Genomic DNA, 18,771 nt, shown 5'->3' with positions numbered 1-18,771 from the left:
AGTGACTATTTAGAATTAATATTGATTAACTATATGAAAAGAACTAGCTTCTGATTGAGGATATAGTACACTGCCTTCTTAATTTTATTCCCAATAGGCAACCTTTAAAGGCTGGATGGAAATAATGTACGCGGCTGTTGATTCCCGTGAAGTAAGTAGTTGCTCTGAGTTAAAAGCATTCATTTAAAACATTCATAAACCTATACAAATTAAACTTTTGATTGTGATTGAACGGTATTAATGGTTTTAAACCTCACACCATTAAAAGCAGTGAGAGGAAACGTGATGGTTTTTTCTCCTCTTTCTTGCTCGCCCTCCCTACATGCCTCTGTGTTATTAACCATATGACTTCCTTTTTTTGGCTTCCTTTTGAAAAATGGGTATGCCGAGAGTGATCCATATATCTCATTCCTGCACATGTAAACACTGGAACATCGCCTCACCAATGTAAACATTCTGCCGTATTTTCACAATGATGTCCTCAGGACAATTGTGATCAACGACTCTACATTTGTAATTTCCAGGTGTCATCAAATTCTGTTTCCAATTCTTGCAAAGAATAGAATTTTGGAGGAATATTTTGTTGGCCAAACTCCCACCAGTCAGTATATTTCTCCTTAAATGTTTCCCACACAAGGTCCAAAATGGAACCACTTATTAGTGAGTAAATCCAATCTAATGCAGAAACAATAAGATATTTGCGGGGGGCGGAGGGTTAAGACTGTAGGCTTTTGCTAGAGGTGGAATTGATATCAGATCCTATTTAAGAATTGCACACAATTATAGCCTATTCTTTCGTCATTTCATTCAAATGGGAAAGGTGAGACCCTGGCTTTCTTTCTCTTGGGAATAGGAGGAGAAGCAATAGGCCCTAGCACAGCGGAGAAGGTGGTTCAGGAGAAGAACCTATCCAGATAAAAGCAGCGATTGACCAATGTTGGATTATTTTGCTTTATCTGAGAAACAGTGTGTAGGGGGTTTGGATTAGCAGGGTGTTATCATTGCTCACGATCACTATTGTTTTAAAATTTATGGTCGATGCCACCTTGAGGAAGCTGAGAACTGTCCTCTCTGATTAGGTTTTTGAATGAATAGATTTCAATCTGTCTCTCTCTCTCTCTCTCTAATTCTGTGCTTCCTTCTGCCTCCTCTCTTGTATGTCTGCCACTTTCTGTCTATGTCTGTTATGATGTCTATCTTGTCCTGTGTATGTATTTACCTATATTTTTTGGTCTGTCTCTCTCTTTCTATAGGGAATTGGATATATACTTGAAAAGGAAAAAATTGCAGGGCTATGGGGAAAGAGCAGGGGAGCAGGACTAATTGGATAGCTCTTTCAAAGAGCTGGCACAGTCATGATGGGCTGAATGGCCTCCTTCTGTGCTGTATGATTCGATGATTCTATGACTGGCATTCTGTCAGCCTGTCATGTGCTTTCTCATTTTTCTCTTCACTTTTGTATTTTTAAAAATTTCTTTGCTTTTTTTCTATCCTATCTTATTTTCTTTCTTTCGCTCTGTACTAAATGACAAAAGGAATGATGGTGCAAGGCAAAAGGGGATGGTAATGGGACTTATCAATTGATTTGTTAGCGAAAATCATACAGCCTTGTCATCAGTTTCTCTTTTGTAAGCAGATGGAAGGGTTATGGGTAGAGCTACATTAAACAATGAGAAATCTATGACTTCCGCAATAGAAAGTCTCCAATTCTTACTGTACTATTGGGATTAAAGTTGCAAGTGATCTTACCTTGTTACAGTTTCTTTTGGCTCTTGTTATGTCACCTAATATACCAAAACACTCACCAAGATCATTTAGTGTTAATGGAACTTTAACTAAGTGTCTTAGTTCAGCTCCTCCTTGCTAGGGCATCTGATGATGTCATCGTAAAAGTACTTTTAAATATTAAGCAGGAAAAAGAAAATTCTTGATAAAAGTTTGATTTTTAAAGGAGATACTAATGGTGAGACTCCCTGTTTACATCAGATACACTCACTGGTGAAGTTTATGGATTAATCCTATGACCCAAGGGAATTCTGTACTCCCTGGGCCAGACTTTATTAAGTTTTCAATTTACGGATTGATAATTTTAATATTACACGAATAAATGCTACTCTGTAATCAGGAGGAACTGTACGGCAGTAATAATCTTATCACCACTAACATTTACCTGCCCTGAAAATCTGTGATGCACCTGCCTGGTATTTCCAGCGCTGACCCCTGGAGGTCATAGGGTCACGGGGAGGTCTTCTTACATATGAATGGTGGGCAATCTCGCTACTAGGGGCACATCTAGGGCACCCATTGAGGAAACTGCATACTGTGGAACTGCTTCCTGGGGGTCTGGGGGATAAGTGGTGTGTCCCCTCTCCTCCACACCCAACCCAGGAAGACAATTTTCTGACTCCCTTGGCCCCTTTGTAAGGGGACAGATAATAAAAATAGAAAAGAAATGAAAGTTATAATTCTTTGGGGGTCCAGGCCATGATCTAGGCCCAGCGGCCCGGACCTGCGGGTGGGCCACACTGCCACCAGGGAAGTGGCCAATGTGCCTGCTTTCACTGGGCATACCGCCGACCAAGGATACCCAGGGCTTTTGCGAGGGGATATGGGGACTCCCGGTATTGGGAGTCCCCACCCCAGCCACACTCCCTCATGTGCCGCAGGCCTAATAAGTGGTGGGCAGAGGCTTCATCCATTTCAAAGCCACATACAATCCCCGATATAAGGTCGGAACCTGGTGTAACCCAGATCGAGCTAATTTATAAATCTTCCGATGCACTCCTACTAGAATTACAACAGGAATGCGCCAGAATGGCATCAAATTCTCGACACATCTATTTTCAACAATTTAAAATAAAAATATGTAAAATGATTTTATTCAACCTATCTTCCCCAATAATCTCCTTTCTTTTATATTTATTTTAACTTTGATTTTACACTATAAATTACTTGAATACAATATTTCAATTTGTTTTTGCTTGTTCTAAGATTAAATAAAATTACCATCCATTTACCTGCCTTCTCCAGCCTCCATTTTACATTCAGCTGGGATCCACATTAATTCCAATTAGCTGCTGATGAACTAAAAACCAGCTCCCAAGGCCTTCCTTAGGCCTTCATTGAGACTGAACCATGTAGTTTGGCCTGTCTGCACAGTGGAACAATTGGATCAAATTATAAGGTGGAAATCAGACTGACATTCAAAGACTTAAACTGACCCAAGGGCCCATTGAAATAATCGGCTGGCATCGTAAGGAACAGGATTCAGCTGAAATGAGTTGTCCCCTCATTTCAGGGTCCCACACTGAGGGTTAATTCGCTTAGTTCAATTATGAGAGGATCTCTTTCCATACTGGTACAAACTTAGCTGGAAGAAGATAATGTTTTAAATGATTACTAATAAAAACAGTGTGACAACATTAATATCACATGACCTAGGTGCAGACAGGTATTGCCAGAGATTGGCTTTAACTTCCTGGTGCTTTCAACCCACAGGATGGAAAGTGGTTGCTCCACCAACAGGTTACTTCCATAGACATCTCCACATGAAAGGATTGCTACCATCTCATGTTGGCCCAGCACCACCAGTACTTTGTGGCCTATTAATAACACTGCTGGTAGTAATTTGAATCTGTCAGGCAGTAACATGAATGCAATGATATAGCTGTAAAAGTCTCTGGTGTTTTATCCTGCCACTTAAACCCTCCATCTTGTCTAATAGATTTTCTGCATCATATAAAATATTTAAATATCTCTGTTAGTAGTAAAACATAAAAGCCTTTTACATTATGGAGTGCCCATTAAATGGTTTCTTCAGATGCCATTGAGGGTACCTTGAGGGTTTGCCACACAATCAAAATTTGAGAGAATTGCCATCCCGGGCCCATCACTTTGATCAATAAGCCAGTTTACAAATGATACAGGGCCTGCTTTCATGTCGACAATGAGTATGTTGACCCATTAGTCTCCGGTGGCATCCAGCCTTTCTGGCCAGTTAACGCTCAGAGAGCTTAATGCCGCTGTGGCCATTTTATGTTAAAAGCTGGGGAAGTAAGCATTTGCACTCGCTGGCAACTTTCTGGAGTTTGTTCCTCAGTTGAATTAAAGGCCAACAGAAAGCAGGCCACAGCCTGTTCCAAGCACTGAACGGTTCTAACAGAAATGGCTGAAGCGTTGTTCTCACTGTGTTGAGACTCTAGGTTTGTGAATCATCGAAAATCACCCAAGCTTCACGCACATGGTCTGGGATGGTGTTAGAATCCATTGATTCAGTTTCTGCCTTGGATCTGGCTGCCAGTTATCAATGATCTGAAGGGGCTGATTGTCTGATTGCGCACTCCCAGCGAGATGCCTCTTCTACCAGTCACACACACCAGGAAACTGCAGCTGCATTGCTCAGGATTTTGGATCCATTAACTCAATGGATGGAAGACCCGTACTACAGTAATAATATTATCCTAGTAAAATATACTTGTCCTGAAAATCCATACTGGCAGTATCCCAGCATAAGTGCCAGGATGAACCCGCCTAGGTTCTTTGGCACAGTCCCTGCCAAAGTGCGCGGGATCAGAGGGAGGTCCCTCTATTTGCATCGAATGGTGGGCACCCGTGATGCCAGGCGTGCAGGTGTGGTACCTACCTGCCAGCTGAGGAAGCCGCATACTGTAGCACTGCTGGCTGGAAAGATAATTTTCTGCTCTCCTCAGCCTCCTTGATAAGGGGCAGATAATAAAAACAAATCAGGCCCAAAATATCCAAACATGCTCACCGGCGAACTGGGCTCTGCCAGTAACAAACGTTCATACAATTGGACCCGATTTATACAGGTGCAGGACATTTCTATTGGGCAGTAAAATGTATTTAAATTCATTCCCAGCAAAATTCAATATGTTCACTGTAAGTTTTATGCAATTCTTTCTTTCCTTTTTATCTTTCTTTCTCTCTCTGTTCTCTTTCCCTTTTCTCTTTCTTTCCCATCCTATCTTTCTCTCTCTACTTTTGTTTCCTTCATATTCCTTCACTTATTCCTTGCTCACTTTCGAACTGAAAATATTGTTGAACTTCAATACACAAAGGGGTAAAATTCAACTTTGGCAGAGCTAAAACTAGCGGTAGCAAATTGGCCATCTGTTATACACCCTGCCCGATTTACCTTTCTATTGAAGTTCATGGAAAGGAATAAAGGCGGGGTGTATAGTGGGCGGGGTGTATAACGGGCTGGGTGTATAACGGGCGGGGTGTATAGTGGGCGGGGTGTATAGTGGGCGGGGTGTATAACGGGCTGGGTGTATAACAGGCTGGGTGTATAACGGGCGGGGTGTATAACGGGCTGGGTGTATAACGGGCGGGGTGTATAGTGGGCGGGGTGTATAACGGGCGGGGTGTATAACGGGCTGGGTGTATAACGGGCGGGGTGCATAGCGGGCGGGGTGCATAGTGGGCTGGGTGTATAACGGGCGGGGTGCATAGCGGGCTGGGTGTATAACGGGCGGGGTGCATAGCGGGCGGGGTGCATAGCGGGCGGGGTGCATAGCGGGCGGGGTGTATAACGGGCGGGATGCATAGCGGGCTGGGTGTATAACGGGCGGGATGTATAACGGGCGGGGTGCATAACGGGCGGGGTGCATAACGGGCGGGATGCATAACGGGCGGGGTGTATAGCGGGCGGGATGTATAGCGGGCGGAATGTATAGCGGGCGGGGTGCATAACGGGCGGGATGCATAACGGGCGGGATGTATAACGGGCGGGATGTATAGCGGGCTGGATGTATAGCGGGCGGGGTGTATAGCGGGTGGTAGATCCAATAACGCCCATTTTGTGCCCCCACCAAAATTGAATTTTACCCCCAAATTGTTTGCCTTTATATGTTTGGTTTAATCTTCATTATTATTCTGCTTCATATTCTGGTGCAAATCCTTGTTAAAGTCTCCAAAATTCTACAAAGCGATTGTTAAATGAGGATATACAGGCACTCAGTGCACAAACTCGCTGAAGCAGAGAGCAGGTGACTTGAGACGTACAGCTCGTTGCTCCAGGCCAGTGAAGGAAGCACGCAGCAAGCAGCAAAGTTGTTTCACAGTGAAGTGTGGACATACGAACGTACAAAATTGATGGGCAGGAAAATACCAGCTCGTCAATCAAGCCAGTCCCACACCTCATGATGGCTGGAGCATCATGACTATACAGTCTCCCTTCCCCCCAACCTCCACCCCCCCCCCCCTCCCCTACCGCCTCCATCAATATCAGGGTAGCTCATCGAACAGTCTTTGGGACTTCACAGCTCCTATTATAGCTCAGGTGACAGGAAGTGCACTTGTGGGGTGATCAGACAGACAGAAGGGCAGATTCTACCTGATATGAGATACACTGCTTCATATCTGACTGAAATATCAGGATATTCTTGACACGCACTTGTTGATTTGAGTAACAACCATTCTCTAAATCCAAGTTGTAGCCACAGAGAAGTGATGTCCTGCGTATTCCTGTGCTCTTTAAATAGGATTGCCTAATTGGCACGTATATCTCTCTCAGGAACATCCCAAAGCTCTTTCCATACAATGAATTGCTGTGAAGTACAGTCACTGTTGTTATGTAAGCAAACACGGCAACCATTTTGCATGCAGCAAAGTCCTGCTAACAGCTATGAAATGAATGCCCAATTAATCCTTTTGTTGGTGGTGTTGGGGGCAGGAATGTTGACCACTTGGAGAGGGAGGGCGTTATTTCCCCTCCACCTGGGTAGGATTAGATATCAGGTACCAGGAGTGGTTATGCTTCTTAGGACCCTTTCCTACCCTCCCACCGTCCCACCCTTCCCATGTTCAAAGTCAAAGGTGGCCTTTTCGAATGAAATTCTGTGATAATAAGCCTTTAATTCCACACACTCAGAAATGACCTTGGTACTGTGACGTATTAACAAATAGCTATTTTCCTCTATAGCTGGAACAGCAGCCATCCTATGAAATAAATCTCTACATGTACATCTACTTTGTCATCTTCATCATCTTCGGGGCGTTCTTCACCCTCAATCTCTTTATTGGTGTAATTATTGACAATTTTAACCAACAGAAGAAAAAGATAAGTATCTCTTCTTTGCATTATGCACGTTTCCCAGTGACTAGGGTGAACACATAGGTATGGATAACATTTAAACAAATTTCATAGGTTGTTGGTTTACCATTCTGTCTTCACTTATGAATGGATGGGGTGGTTACATTTTTGGGTAAATTGTACAGTCAGTGAGATACTGGACTTTCACCCCTGGATCCTGTATTCAAATCTGGCAAAGACTGATGGGATGAAAGTGTCCTCTGTTTGACTGTTAGTCCTATGTGAAATGTGTCTCAATCAAGTCCATGGTGGGCATGAGATTGCAGCAGAAAACTGCCCCGAATTTGGCACCAAATTAGCAATGCCATTAAGAAAGGCCACAAAATTGCTGGTGCGGGAAAAGGAAAAAAACGTAGACGTGCTCCTCTGAATTGGTGTTGATGCACGTTGTTGGAGCACAGCGGAGGGAGCTTTACTTTCCATTTACTTTCCAATTGTGACCTGGGATTGCCTGATGCCTACATTGGTTACCTGAAATAGGAAACTAGTGTCCATCACCAAAATGAGCACAACATTTTCAAAAAAGAAAAGTTTGAATGTTGGGGTATAAATCCCACCACAGCAAGTTGGGAATTTGAATTCAGTAAATCTGGTAATATGTGGGCTGGCACCAGATAAAATGAGTGCTGCCGATTGTCATAAAAACCCAACTGGTTCACTGATGTCCTTCTGGGAAGGGAACCTGCCGCCTCCACCTAGTCTGGCTTACATGTGACTCCAGTCCCGCACTACACGGTTGACTCTTAATGCCCTCAGGGAGACTAGGGATGGGCAATAAATGCGGCCTTGTCAGTGGCACCCACGTCCCAAGAGCAAATATATTGAAAATATAAATAAATAAATAGACAATAGAGAGTAATTAATAATCTAGAATAAATAATCTAGAATAGCCTGGAAACAAACCCCTAAAAATGTTGATGATTTCGACAGAGCACTGGAAAGCAGTACCAGAAAAGGTGGTGGAAGCAGATTCAGAAGTAACTTTCAAAAGGGAATTGGATATGTAATAATTTGAAAAGGAGAAATGTGCAGGGCTATGAGGAAAGAGCAGGGGAGTGGGACTAATTGGACAGCTCTTTCAAAGTGCCGGCACAGACACGATAGGCTGAATGGCCTCCTTTGCTGTATGATTCTATGAACACTTCTTTGTCTTTCATTGAATTTACTGAGTATTGCTGAAGTTTCATGAAATAATTGTAAGTGTTCTCATCTTCACTTTGGAGGAAAAGATATATTTATGACAGAAGAACAGAAGAAATATTACAACGCTATGAAGAAGCTTGGCTCAAAGAAACCACAAAAACCCATCCCAAGACCAAATGTAAGTGTAAAGTCAAATATCAGCACCTATCATGATCTCGGGGCATCCCAAAGTGCCTTACAGCCAATGAATTACGTTTGAAGTGTAATCACTATTGTCATGTCAGCAAACATGACAGTCAATTTGCACACAAGGTCCCACAAGAAGTAATGAGATAAATTATCATATTATCTGTTTTAGTGGTGTTGATTCAGAGATAAATGTTGACCAGGACACCAGGAGAACTCCTCTGCTCTTCTTCATATATCATGGAATCTTTTACATCCACCTGAGCTAGCAGATGGGACATCAGTTTAAAGTCTTACCTGTAGATGGAATCTATAACAGTGCAGCACACTGTCACTGGTTCAAGCTCCAAGCGGTCGCTTAGATTATGTGCTCCCATCCTGGAGTGGGGCTTGAACCAGTGACCTTCTCACTCAGGCCTACCCAAATTTGAGGCATGACATGTGGTAAGTGTAGCATGCTTGGAAGGATAAAGGGAACTTTGGACCTTTGGTTCCCAAAGTTCTCCACCACTGGGGTTTTTCTTGTATCATTTCTGGGTCTGTTGCAGACTAATTGATAGAAATTAATTCCTATGATTAGTCAACAATTCCATTATCATTGTATCATGTGACTACCAGGATGGAAGAAGGCAAACTAGATGGACCTTGGGTCTTTTCTTGTCTAGCAATTCCTATGTTCCTATGTAGAAGTGAGAGTGTGACTATTGAGCCAAGCTGACATTTAAGTATGCAGCCTATTCAGTCTCATGTCACTAAGCACTGGAACAGCAACATTCAACATTGCAGACTTGCGACACGGACTTAATGCCTCACACTGTTCTGTTCCCAACTTGAGCTACATTGCCAGGGATGCGCTGGGGGAGAGACATGCAGTCTTCACCTGGCCACCGTTGTATGGATCCTGGCAGCCAGCCCACTGAAAGCACCTCTGAATCTTTGTTATTAAAATTAATCATTTTCTATTAACACAAATATCTGTGCCAATTGTCTGAAACTTTGGCATTAATTTAATGACCTTTGATTTCTTTTGAGAAAATTCTAAACATTAATCAGTGCCCTGCATCACTACCGAAAATCTGCCAGTCGATTTACAAGCAGATTATATTTATATTCCTTTGTAAATGTAATTGACTAATTAGAAATCCTAAATGCCTTGCAATCTTTTAAATAGAGAAAGCTAAGTTAAGGGCAAAGTCCATAGTATAACACACCCCTGATGTTAAAAGGGGTTTGAGAAAAGACAAGATAAGTAGTGATTAAATGGTGCCAAGCTTGGGTGTTACATGCCTTTAAGTTGTAGTTGGGACGTTTTATTACGTTACAGGTGCTACGTAAATGCAAGTTGTTGCTGTTGAAAAGAAGACTGAGAGAGATAAAGAGTTGGACAGTTTAGAGGTTCTGAGAAAGAATGAGTTAGAGTGGGAGTCAGTGCAATGAGCATGATTTTAACATATTGAAGAGGAAGAAAAGGATGTGGCAGACAGCATATTTGCAGCTTTGGAGGGACCAAGAGACGATAGTTCAGAGGACAAATGACAATACTTGTAATAATTTGGAGCAGGTTTAATGGGACAAATGTTCAATTCTGATGATTTAGATATCAAACTCTAATTGGTTTAATACATGTTGAAGAGCCTCTCCAATTAATTTTGTAGAGTTCTTCAATCTATCTGACATTCTACACTGACTCCTCCCACACATAAAATGTTGGTCTGAAATAATAGGATCAATTATAATCATTGTTCAAGTATCTAGATCATGGCAACTCATTTCTTTTTCTGTTTTTCCCCCCAAGAACAAAATTCAAGGAGTGTTCTTTGATTTTGTCAGCAAGCAAGCCTTTGACATCTTTATCATGATTCTCATCTGCCTCAACATGGTGACTATGATGATAGAAACAGACGACCAAAGTATAGAAAAAGATGAAATTCTTTACTGGATCAACTTGGTGTTTATTGTAGTGTTTACTGGTGAATGTGTGCTCAAGATCATCGCTCTACGATACTATTACTTCACCATTGGCTGGAACATTTTTGATTTTGTTGTGGTGATTCTTTCGGTCGTGGGTAAGTAAGAAACTGACATGCTCTTTTTTTAAAAATGTGTTTTTGTGAATGTTGCCATCGTTTAGGTGAGGGAAATAGAACGAGTTTCATTTCAGTCACCCAGTGATTGCATCAGTCACTTCTAGATCGGATATAGTGACGCTCCCCCCTACTCTGCCCCAGTAACGTACCTTAGCCCCAACCTCAGAATAGCAACTCCAACTACATCAGTGTGACATGTTTCCATTTCTCACATCAGCTATCATTTGGCCTCTTTAAGTGAGATTGCCAACTTAGTGCCCAATTACAAACAGTTTTATATTTTGGATCCATGACATCAAGAACTAAATTGGGACTGTCCAATCTCATTTCATGTAGGATTATAGTCAACAGTCAGAAGACTTTCATTTCAACCTGGGTTAGACTCCAGACATGAAAAGTCTGAATCTAACTCACTGCACTCTCCAAATCCCCCTAAAACTCAACTTTCTAGATACTTATGAGAATACACAATTCCAAAACCGTACTTAGTTCTGAATGTTTGTCATATCATCAGTGTTTTCCATAATGTGGTAATGCAGTGTCACATTGGAGTTCCGTTGGGCAGGGGGTTGGTGGTATATGGCTGTACGAGCATAATTCCCACAGCACTGACCTATGTCAGCAACTAATAGCCAAAAGATTTTTCTACTTATAACCCAACATCATAAGATAGATTTTCCAATTGGTTCCACCTGAGTAACAGCTTTTATTATATTAATGGATGTGAAGTGGTGTAACCGAAAATGAAAGGTGAATGGAGACCTCTTATGCAAACTTACATCCATTTAGTGTCTCTCCAATTTTTGAGGTTTGACCTAGCTCTAGAAATACCTGCCAATTTGCAGCTAATTATATTAAAATTAACCCACCCAATCAATGACATTAGACGTTCATGCAGTGTCCCAGCATTTATACCAGAATAGCTTTCATCCATCTACTCGCCCATATAAAATGGACATTCAGGGCTGCTAGGGTTTGCCCCAAAGTAAGATTTGTACCATTTACTTTCAAGCTATTTCTGAGCCTTTATCCTTTTTTTTTGTTTCCATTTAGTTAATCAGGATGTACCAAATGTTCTGGCACGGCCATTTTCTTGGTATATCCACGATACTGAGGCAACGGGAAGCCCAATAGGAATTCCCTTCACTTAAGAGGAAAAGAGTCTTTGTCCACCTGCTGGTACCCTCTCATGCACATTTGCAGGCAGAGGTGTACCTCCTCAGTAATGACCATGCAGAACTGATTGCCTGGGCTCCAGATCAGCAGACATGTGCCATCTGCTGCAAGGGCACTTGTAGCCAGCATGCACCATAGATATGGCAATTCCAATGACTGTAATAATCAGTCTCAAGTCCTCTTCCTCCGCCTCCTTCCAGGTATGCTGCAGTGATGTCCAATAGGGAGGTGCCCTGGATTGGAAAGCAGGGCCACCGTCCTTGCTACCACCTCATTCTGTGCCACCTACAGTTCACCAGCCATCATATGGGAGAGGATCAGTTTGAAGCATTACAAAATAGAGATACAAAATGCTGGGAATATACAGCAGATCTGTCAGTACCTGAAAAATGATAAGATAGGTTCATGTTTCAGGTGTAGACCCGTTGTCAGAACCCAGTACGAGTGTTTTCTGCATTTTATATTGCGCAGTGTATCTAGAAACAATGGAGTAGATCTTGACTTTGTGCGATGGAGCAAAATGGTTGAGCTGTAAAACGGGCTACCGACTCGCTATTGCCCATTTTACACTGTCACACAAAATCAAGATCTAGCCTAATATGTTTATTTTCAGGGAATAGATTTTTGAAAAAGGTAAATAGAAAATGCTGGAAATGCACAGCGAGTCAGTTGGCACCTGAAAGAGAAGGATCATTTAATGTTTCAGTGGGAGCTGAAGAGTTAATGTCTCTTTCTCTTTTATGTTGACCAACTCACTGCACTTTGCATTTTTATTTCAGATGTCTACCATTTGCAATTATTAGTTGTATCTCAAATAATTATTGTATCACCCATTTTTATTTGTTTCAGGTATTATGTTGGCAGATATAATAGAGAAGTACTTTGTATCACCCACCCTGTTCAGAGTTATTAGGTTAGCCAGAATTGGTCGTGTCCTTCGACTTATCAGAGGAGCTAAAGGAATTCGAACTCTCTTGTTTGCCTTGATGATGTCACTTCCTGCCTTGTTCAACATTGGCCTCTTGCTCTTTCTAGTTATGTTCATCTATTCCATATTTGGAATGTCCAATTTTGCGTATGCGAAAAAAGAAGCGGGTATCGATGACATATTCAACTTTGAAACGTTTGGCAACAGCATGATTTGCCTGTTCCAGATTACCACCTCAGCCGGCTGGGATGGTCTGCTCATGCCCATTATGAACAGCGGCCCTCCCGATTGTGATCCCAAAGCAGCTAATCCAGGCACCACAGTAAAGGGGAATTGTGGGAATCCAATGGTGGGGGTTATCTTTTTTGTCAGCTACATCATCATTTCCTTTCTGATTGTGGTGAACATGTACATCGCCATCATATTGGAGAATTTCAATGTGGCCACTGAGGAAAGTGCTGAACCACTTTGCGAGGATGACTTTGAAATGTTCTATGAAGTCTGGGAGAAGTTCGATCCGGAAGCCACACAATTTGTTGAGTATGCCAGAATGTCTGACTTCGTTGATACGCTGCAAGAGCCATTGCGGATTGCCAAACCGAATAAAATCAAGCTAATTACCATGGACTTACCGATGGTGTCTGGTGACAAAATCCACTGTCTGGATATACTCTTTGCTTTGACTAAGGAGGTACTGGGTGAATCTGGAGAGATGGATGCACTGAAGGAGTCAATGGAGGAGAAGTTCATGGCCGCCAATCCTTCCAAGGTCTCGTATGAACCCATAACCACCACTCTTCGCCGAAAGCAAGAGGAGGTTTGTGCAGTCAAAATTCAACGAGCTTTCCGGCGTCATCTGCTGAAACGCTCTGTCAAACACGCTTCGTACATGTACCGCCGCAGCGCAACAGACGCAATTCTACCTGACGAAGACGCTCCAGAGAAAGTAGGGTTACTCGCTACTCGAATGAGTCAAAACTACGGTAAATACCAATCTGATAAAGAAAGTAAACCGAGCTTACCTCTAGAAGCGGCAGCATCACCTCTAGAAATGGCAGCAACTCCTCTAGAAATGGCAGCAAGTCCTCTAGAAATGGCAGCAAGTCCTCTAGAAATGGCAGCAAGTCCTCTAGAAGCGGCAGCAACTCCTCTAGAAGCGGCAGCGCCACCTCTAGAAATGGCAGCAACTCCTCTAGAAATGGCAGCAACTCCTCTAGAAATGGCAGAAACTCCTCTAGAAATGGCAGCAACTCCTCTAGAAATGGCAGCGACACCTCTAGAAATGGCAGCAAGTCCTTTAAAAGTGGCAGCAACACCTTTAGAAATGGCAGCAACTCCTCTAGAAATGGCAGCAAGACCTCTAGAAGCAGCAGCAAGTCCTCTAGAAGCGGCAGTAACTGCTGCCGAACCAATAGACTGGATTTCTGAAGCAAAGGGTGTTAGAGAGTCAACTGTATAATTGGGGTTGAAAGTGCTTGCAAAGAGCCAAGCTTCTGAAGCAGAGCACAAGGTGCCAAGGTGTATAGCACTAGTACCTTCAAGAATGTTACTTTGTCTCTAGTTTTCTAGCACCGAAAGTTTCCAGTCAACAAGTGGGAAGTGCATTGAACAACTGGTCTTTGCAGTATAATCTGAGAGGACCCACAGTACGGTTACAATTCTTGTGCCAGAGGAAAATGCCATCTTTTAAAAAAAGAATCTCTCCAACATTCTTGACTGTAAGCGATACTACGACAAAGTGCTTAGCTGCAACTCGAATGTGCATCTCTCCAGTGTCACGACTTGTTTTGTATAAAAGAGAGTAACATTGAGTGTTGCTGTCTGTTAAAGAGAAGTTTTTGAGCCACGTGCTTCCCTTCAGGGAAATGTGGTTGATCTTTGTTCAGTGATGGTGTTTATATCAGATATGCTGCGTTTAATTAATACTAAACGCCATTCAGGGTTGTCTTTTGATAGTTACAGAAACAAAACCACTATCACATGGGTTAGTCCAATGGTCATTTCTCCAGTTTCATTTCAAAGCTGCTCAACTTAAAAATGCTTTTAGCTCTCTCAATACTGTGCTTTTACTAGTCTAATAAATGCCACTTGTCTAAAATGTATGTAGCATTCAAATTGTAGCTGGAGATGAACTTTCATTACAGTACATCGTTATTTTTTTGTACAATACAATTTTAAAAAGAAACGCCACCTGCTTAATTATTGTGTCGTAATCTTTTTAAAATTCAACTGTTCAGATACTATTTTAAATATAATCGTTTTGATATGCTGCAAGGCACCAAAGTAAAATGGCATTCAAAGGGGTAAATTTTAACTGAGAGCCGGGAAGTGAACAAGGGGGGAGGATTTCCAGCTGCAAAATCCAGAAGCTAAGTGGTAATGAGGCCCATCAATTTCACTTCCGGGTTTCGCGCCCCGGCAGTCAGTCAGGGATCAGAAGGAGGGAGGCAGGGATCATAAGCCGGGGAGAAGATTGGGGGGGAGGCGGTGACAGAGAGAAGATTGGAGTGGGGGCCGAGAAAAGATCGGGGTGCGGTGGTGCTGATGAGATCGGGGGGCTGATGAAGAGATCAGAGGTCACTGGAGGTCGGGTGAAGAGCCGGAGGTAGGTGGGGCCCACCATGTGGGGGGGTTCCACCATCGGAGGGGTGGGGGGGGGTGGGGTTGGCCAATCGCGGGGTCCTGTCGGCCAGGTGAGCTTGTTGGGCCTGGATGAAGCACTCCTGCTCCTCTGGGCCCACAAGTAGTGCAATAAAGGTTCTCACCTCATGGATCCAGCCCTTCCCATCTGCTTTCACCTGATATGAATGGGAAGCAATGGGAAACCCGAACAGGTAAGGTTAAATTCATTTTATTATTTCAATACACACAATATTAAGTACCTCAAGTATCTCAATGAGCTACATTGCCCTTTTAAGTATCGGCCTGCCGGATTTAAGTGGAGGTGGGACTTCCTGGTGTCTGTTCTCCACACGCAGACAAACTTGCCTGGGTTAGACCCAGGAGAGGGTATGTTGGAGTCGGGATGCCATCCCCCTGTGAAAATGGAGTATTTTTACTCCCCACCCGCCTGCAACCCACCCATTTTTGGGGTTAAAATTTACCCCAAAGTGTCTCACAATTACTGCTATTTCTCTGATGTAAATGCACTGGACAGTGCGACTTTCAATTCCTCCCTATAGCCTGTACAGCCTGATATTGTGAGTTAGTGTTTCAGGGTAGGTATAGTTACTGCTGTAGAGATTTCCCACGTCACTGTGCATACTTGCGAAATCTTGAGTCCTCCTCCCTCCCCATCAGTGGGATCCATCGCTCAAGGTGAAGTAACAAATCCTATTGCAAGGACAATACAATCATTTTCTTCTACTATCATAAAACATTGAGAGGTCAGCTCATTGATTATTCTGATTTATGGCTTCGTATGTGTTGATACATTAACACTTTGTTTTCAATCACTGGATTGTTCGGAACAACCTTGGATACTCTGTGCGCATAATAAAAAGATTCGCACAATTGTGTTTGATGTGGATCCTGGACAGCATCGCAGACTTTGCACCTCTTGACCTGCAGTGTGTTGAGAATCTGGCTTGAAGGTTGAAGCTGGAGAATGTTCTAACGCAGATTTTGGTAAATCGGATAGGTTTGGGAGTCTTGCTGCTTTTCTCAGCAGTGCTGTTTAATGTCAGGGCTCGAGGGGCCGATTGGCCTACTCCTGCTCCTATTTCTTATGTTCTTATGTAGGATACCCCAGGAAAAAAATGAGACAGTTGAGAGGCATGCAAGCCTCCCAGCCTGGGACAAAATGTTTGTGTTTATGTTGCTAAGGATAAGAAAAGGCCCTCAGGCTCATATTTACTCGCCTCCCATCTTTTGGCTGACTTCAGGCCTGTGCACCAACCATCTCTTTCCCCACCTCCTGGGAGAGGCAAAAAAAACAAAGTCCTCTTAAGTTAAAAATTCCTCTCTGACCTCACATGGGCAATCAAGCAAGCCCCAGGCACTCCCAGATCTACGCACAGTTTTCCAGAATAATTTACATTTGCCTTCCATATGCTGTGATCACCTCATTCTTCAGAAATCCATCTAACATTGTCTTGAAGGACTAAGGAATCAGTCTACACAACCTCCACCAGAATCTCGTTCCACAGGTCAGTCACCCTCCTGGGAAAAATAATCATCCAACCTCACCCCCTACTTCCTCAGTTTGTATCGGTGGCACTTAGTTCTAGCCAACTCCATCATCTCAAACATACTGCCTACTTGCATGATGTCCATAATTTTAATAATCTTAAATGCCTGGATTTACATATATGAACAGGAGTAGGCCATTCAGCCCCTTTGAGCCTGCTCTGCCATTCAACTAGATTATGGCTAATCTGCACCTCAGCTCCATTTCCCACCTTTGCTCCATATCCCTTGATACCCTTACCTAACAAAAATTATCTATCTCAGTCTCGAAAGCTCCAATTGTCCTAACATTCACAGCCTTTTGAGGAGAGAGTTCCCGATTTCCACTCCTTTGTGTGAAAAAGTGCTCCCTGATTTCACACCTAAATGGCCTACTTATAATTTTGAGATTATGTCCCCATGTTCTTGATTTCCCCCACCAGAGGAAATAGTTCCTCTGTATCTTTCTTATGGAATCCTTTTAACATTTTAAACACCTCAATCAGATCACTCCTCAACCTTCTATACTCAAGGGAATACAAACCAAGTTTATGCAACCTGTCCTCATAACTTAACCCTCTAAGCCCCAGTATTATTCTGGTGAATCTGCGCTGCACCCCCTCCAAGGTTAATATATATTTTTCCTGAGGTGCGGTGTCCAAAACTGAACGCAGTACTCCATACAATATGGAGTATGGCAGTACTCCATAGGTAACTGTGAGGATCCACTGAGTCAGCAATGCAATTGTCCATCATGAAAATTTGGAACATCTAGAGGTTTACTGTCAACAAACCCATCTACTACTTGCAGTGTGTAAGAAGTGTTACTCCTGAGAACCTCAGTCTTTTTACTAGAGTATTGCTTGGGCCCTTTTATCAGCATAAATATATCAGCATAGCCAAATGATTGTGATGCAATGACTTCATCGCCTCACTGGTCACATCTGCACCAACACATTTTTAAACTTTAAATTTGAACAAAATGCAAGGGAGGAAGTGTAGCAAAGGTTTACACCACACCTGATTATAACGTCCTGTGTCACGTGAACTTGCCCAGGAATCCAAACTTGCTGGACTTAATACAGAATTTTCAGATCAGGCTAAACCATTGGGCCCTCTCATCCGGTATGAACCCCACTTTAAGACTAACCCCTTGGGTTGCTAGCTAAAGTCTGCTTTCAAGCAGGCTCTCCAGAAATTTCAGTAATAGTCAACAAAAGTCTATTTGTTTCTATTTTTACAACAGTGCTGTGTGATTATGGAGGCAGCAATCATTGCGAATAGCTTTAACTTTGTGTGATGGTGTAAAACGGGTGATATAGTGAGTCGGCAGCCCGCTTTACACCTCTGTCTGACTTCAATGGAAATAAAAATGGGGAGCGATGTAAAATGAGCTGCCGACTCACTTTCACCCATTTTACACTATCACACAAAGTCAAAATTACCCCCATTGAGTTATTGAAATTATTCATGAATTTTCTTCTGCAGCAAAGGAAACATCAGAACTGCAAACCATGATCCTCCCCCCTTGGCGTGTCCCATTTAGTTTTGAACCTGGCAAAAGATGGTAACCCTAACTAATCCATTGTTTCCAGACAGGGACCAGGCCCCTTGTCCCTGGTACTGCTGGCACAATGCCTTTTCAGATTGAGACAAAATAATCTGACTGAATTAATAGCAGTAATCCTGTTTATCATGGTCTTATTACTGTTACTTTCCTTGATTATGTTGTGAAGAATATATGGATAAATACAATAATATGAAAAAAAACACATACACATATATGTGTTCTAGTGATTAAGCTTATATGGAAAGAAGTACCAAATGATTAAAAGGAAGGGTAATTGCTCAGGTGGTCCGTTCAATTAGGTAAATGTGAAATCATTTGGTTTTCAGCATGTTTCTATTTATTTTGTTCTTAATTGCTCGACTGTTACTCAAATTTCTCAATATAAAATAGGAATTGTATC

General features: G+C 42.6%; 1 protein-coding gene across 2 annotated transcripts in view; it reads left to right on the top strand.

The window, feature by feature from the left end:
* The window catches only part of LOC137299997 (sodium channel protein type 4 subunit alpha-like), a 151,547-nt gene extending 136,815 nt beyond the window's left edge, over positions 1–14,732 (top strand). For both annotated transcript variants that reach the window (XM_067969061.1, XM_067969060.1), the window contains 5 exons: positions 98–151; positions 6,944–7,081; positions 8,331–8,435; positions 10,239–10,509; positions 12,556–14,732. In XM_067969061.1, coding sequence (XP_067825162.1) covers positions 98–151; positions 6,944–7,081; positions 8,331–8,435; positions 10,239–10,509; positions 12,556–14,093 — 2,106 coding nt within the window. In that variant the 3' untranslated portion in view covers positions 14,094–14,732. The remainder of the gene's footprint in view (positions 1–97; positions 152–6,943; positions 7,082–8,330; positions 8,436–10,238; positions 10,510–12,555) is intronic.
* Positions 14,733–18,771: the final 4,039 nt, after the last annotated feature.

This window comes from Heptranchias perlo, chromosome 30 (genome assembly GCF_035084215.1).
Source record: "Heptranchias perlo isolate sHepPer1 chromosome 30, sHepPer1.hap1, whole genome shotgun sequence".
NCBI classification, from domain to species: Eukaryota; Metazoa; Chordata; class Chondrichthyes; order Hexanchiformes; family Hexanchidae; genus Heptranchias; species Heptranchias perlo.
This window is presented reverse-complemented; position numbering and strand designations above follow the sequence as displayed.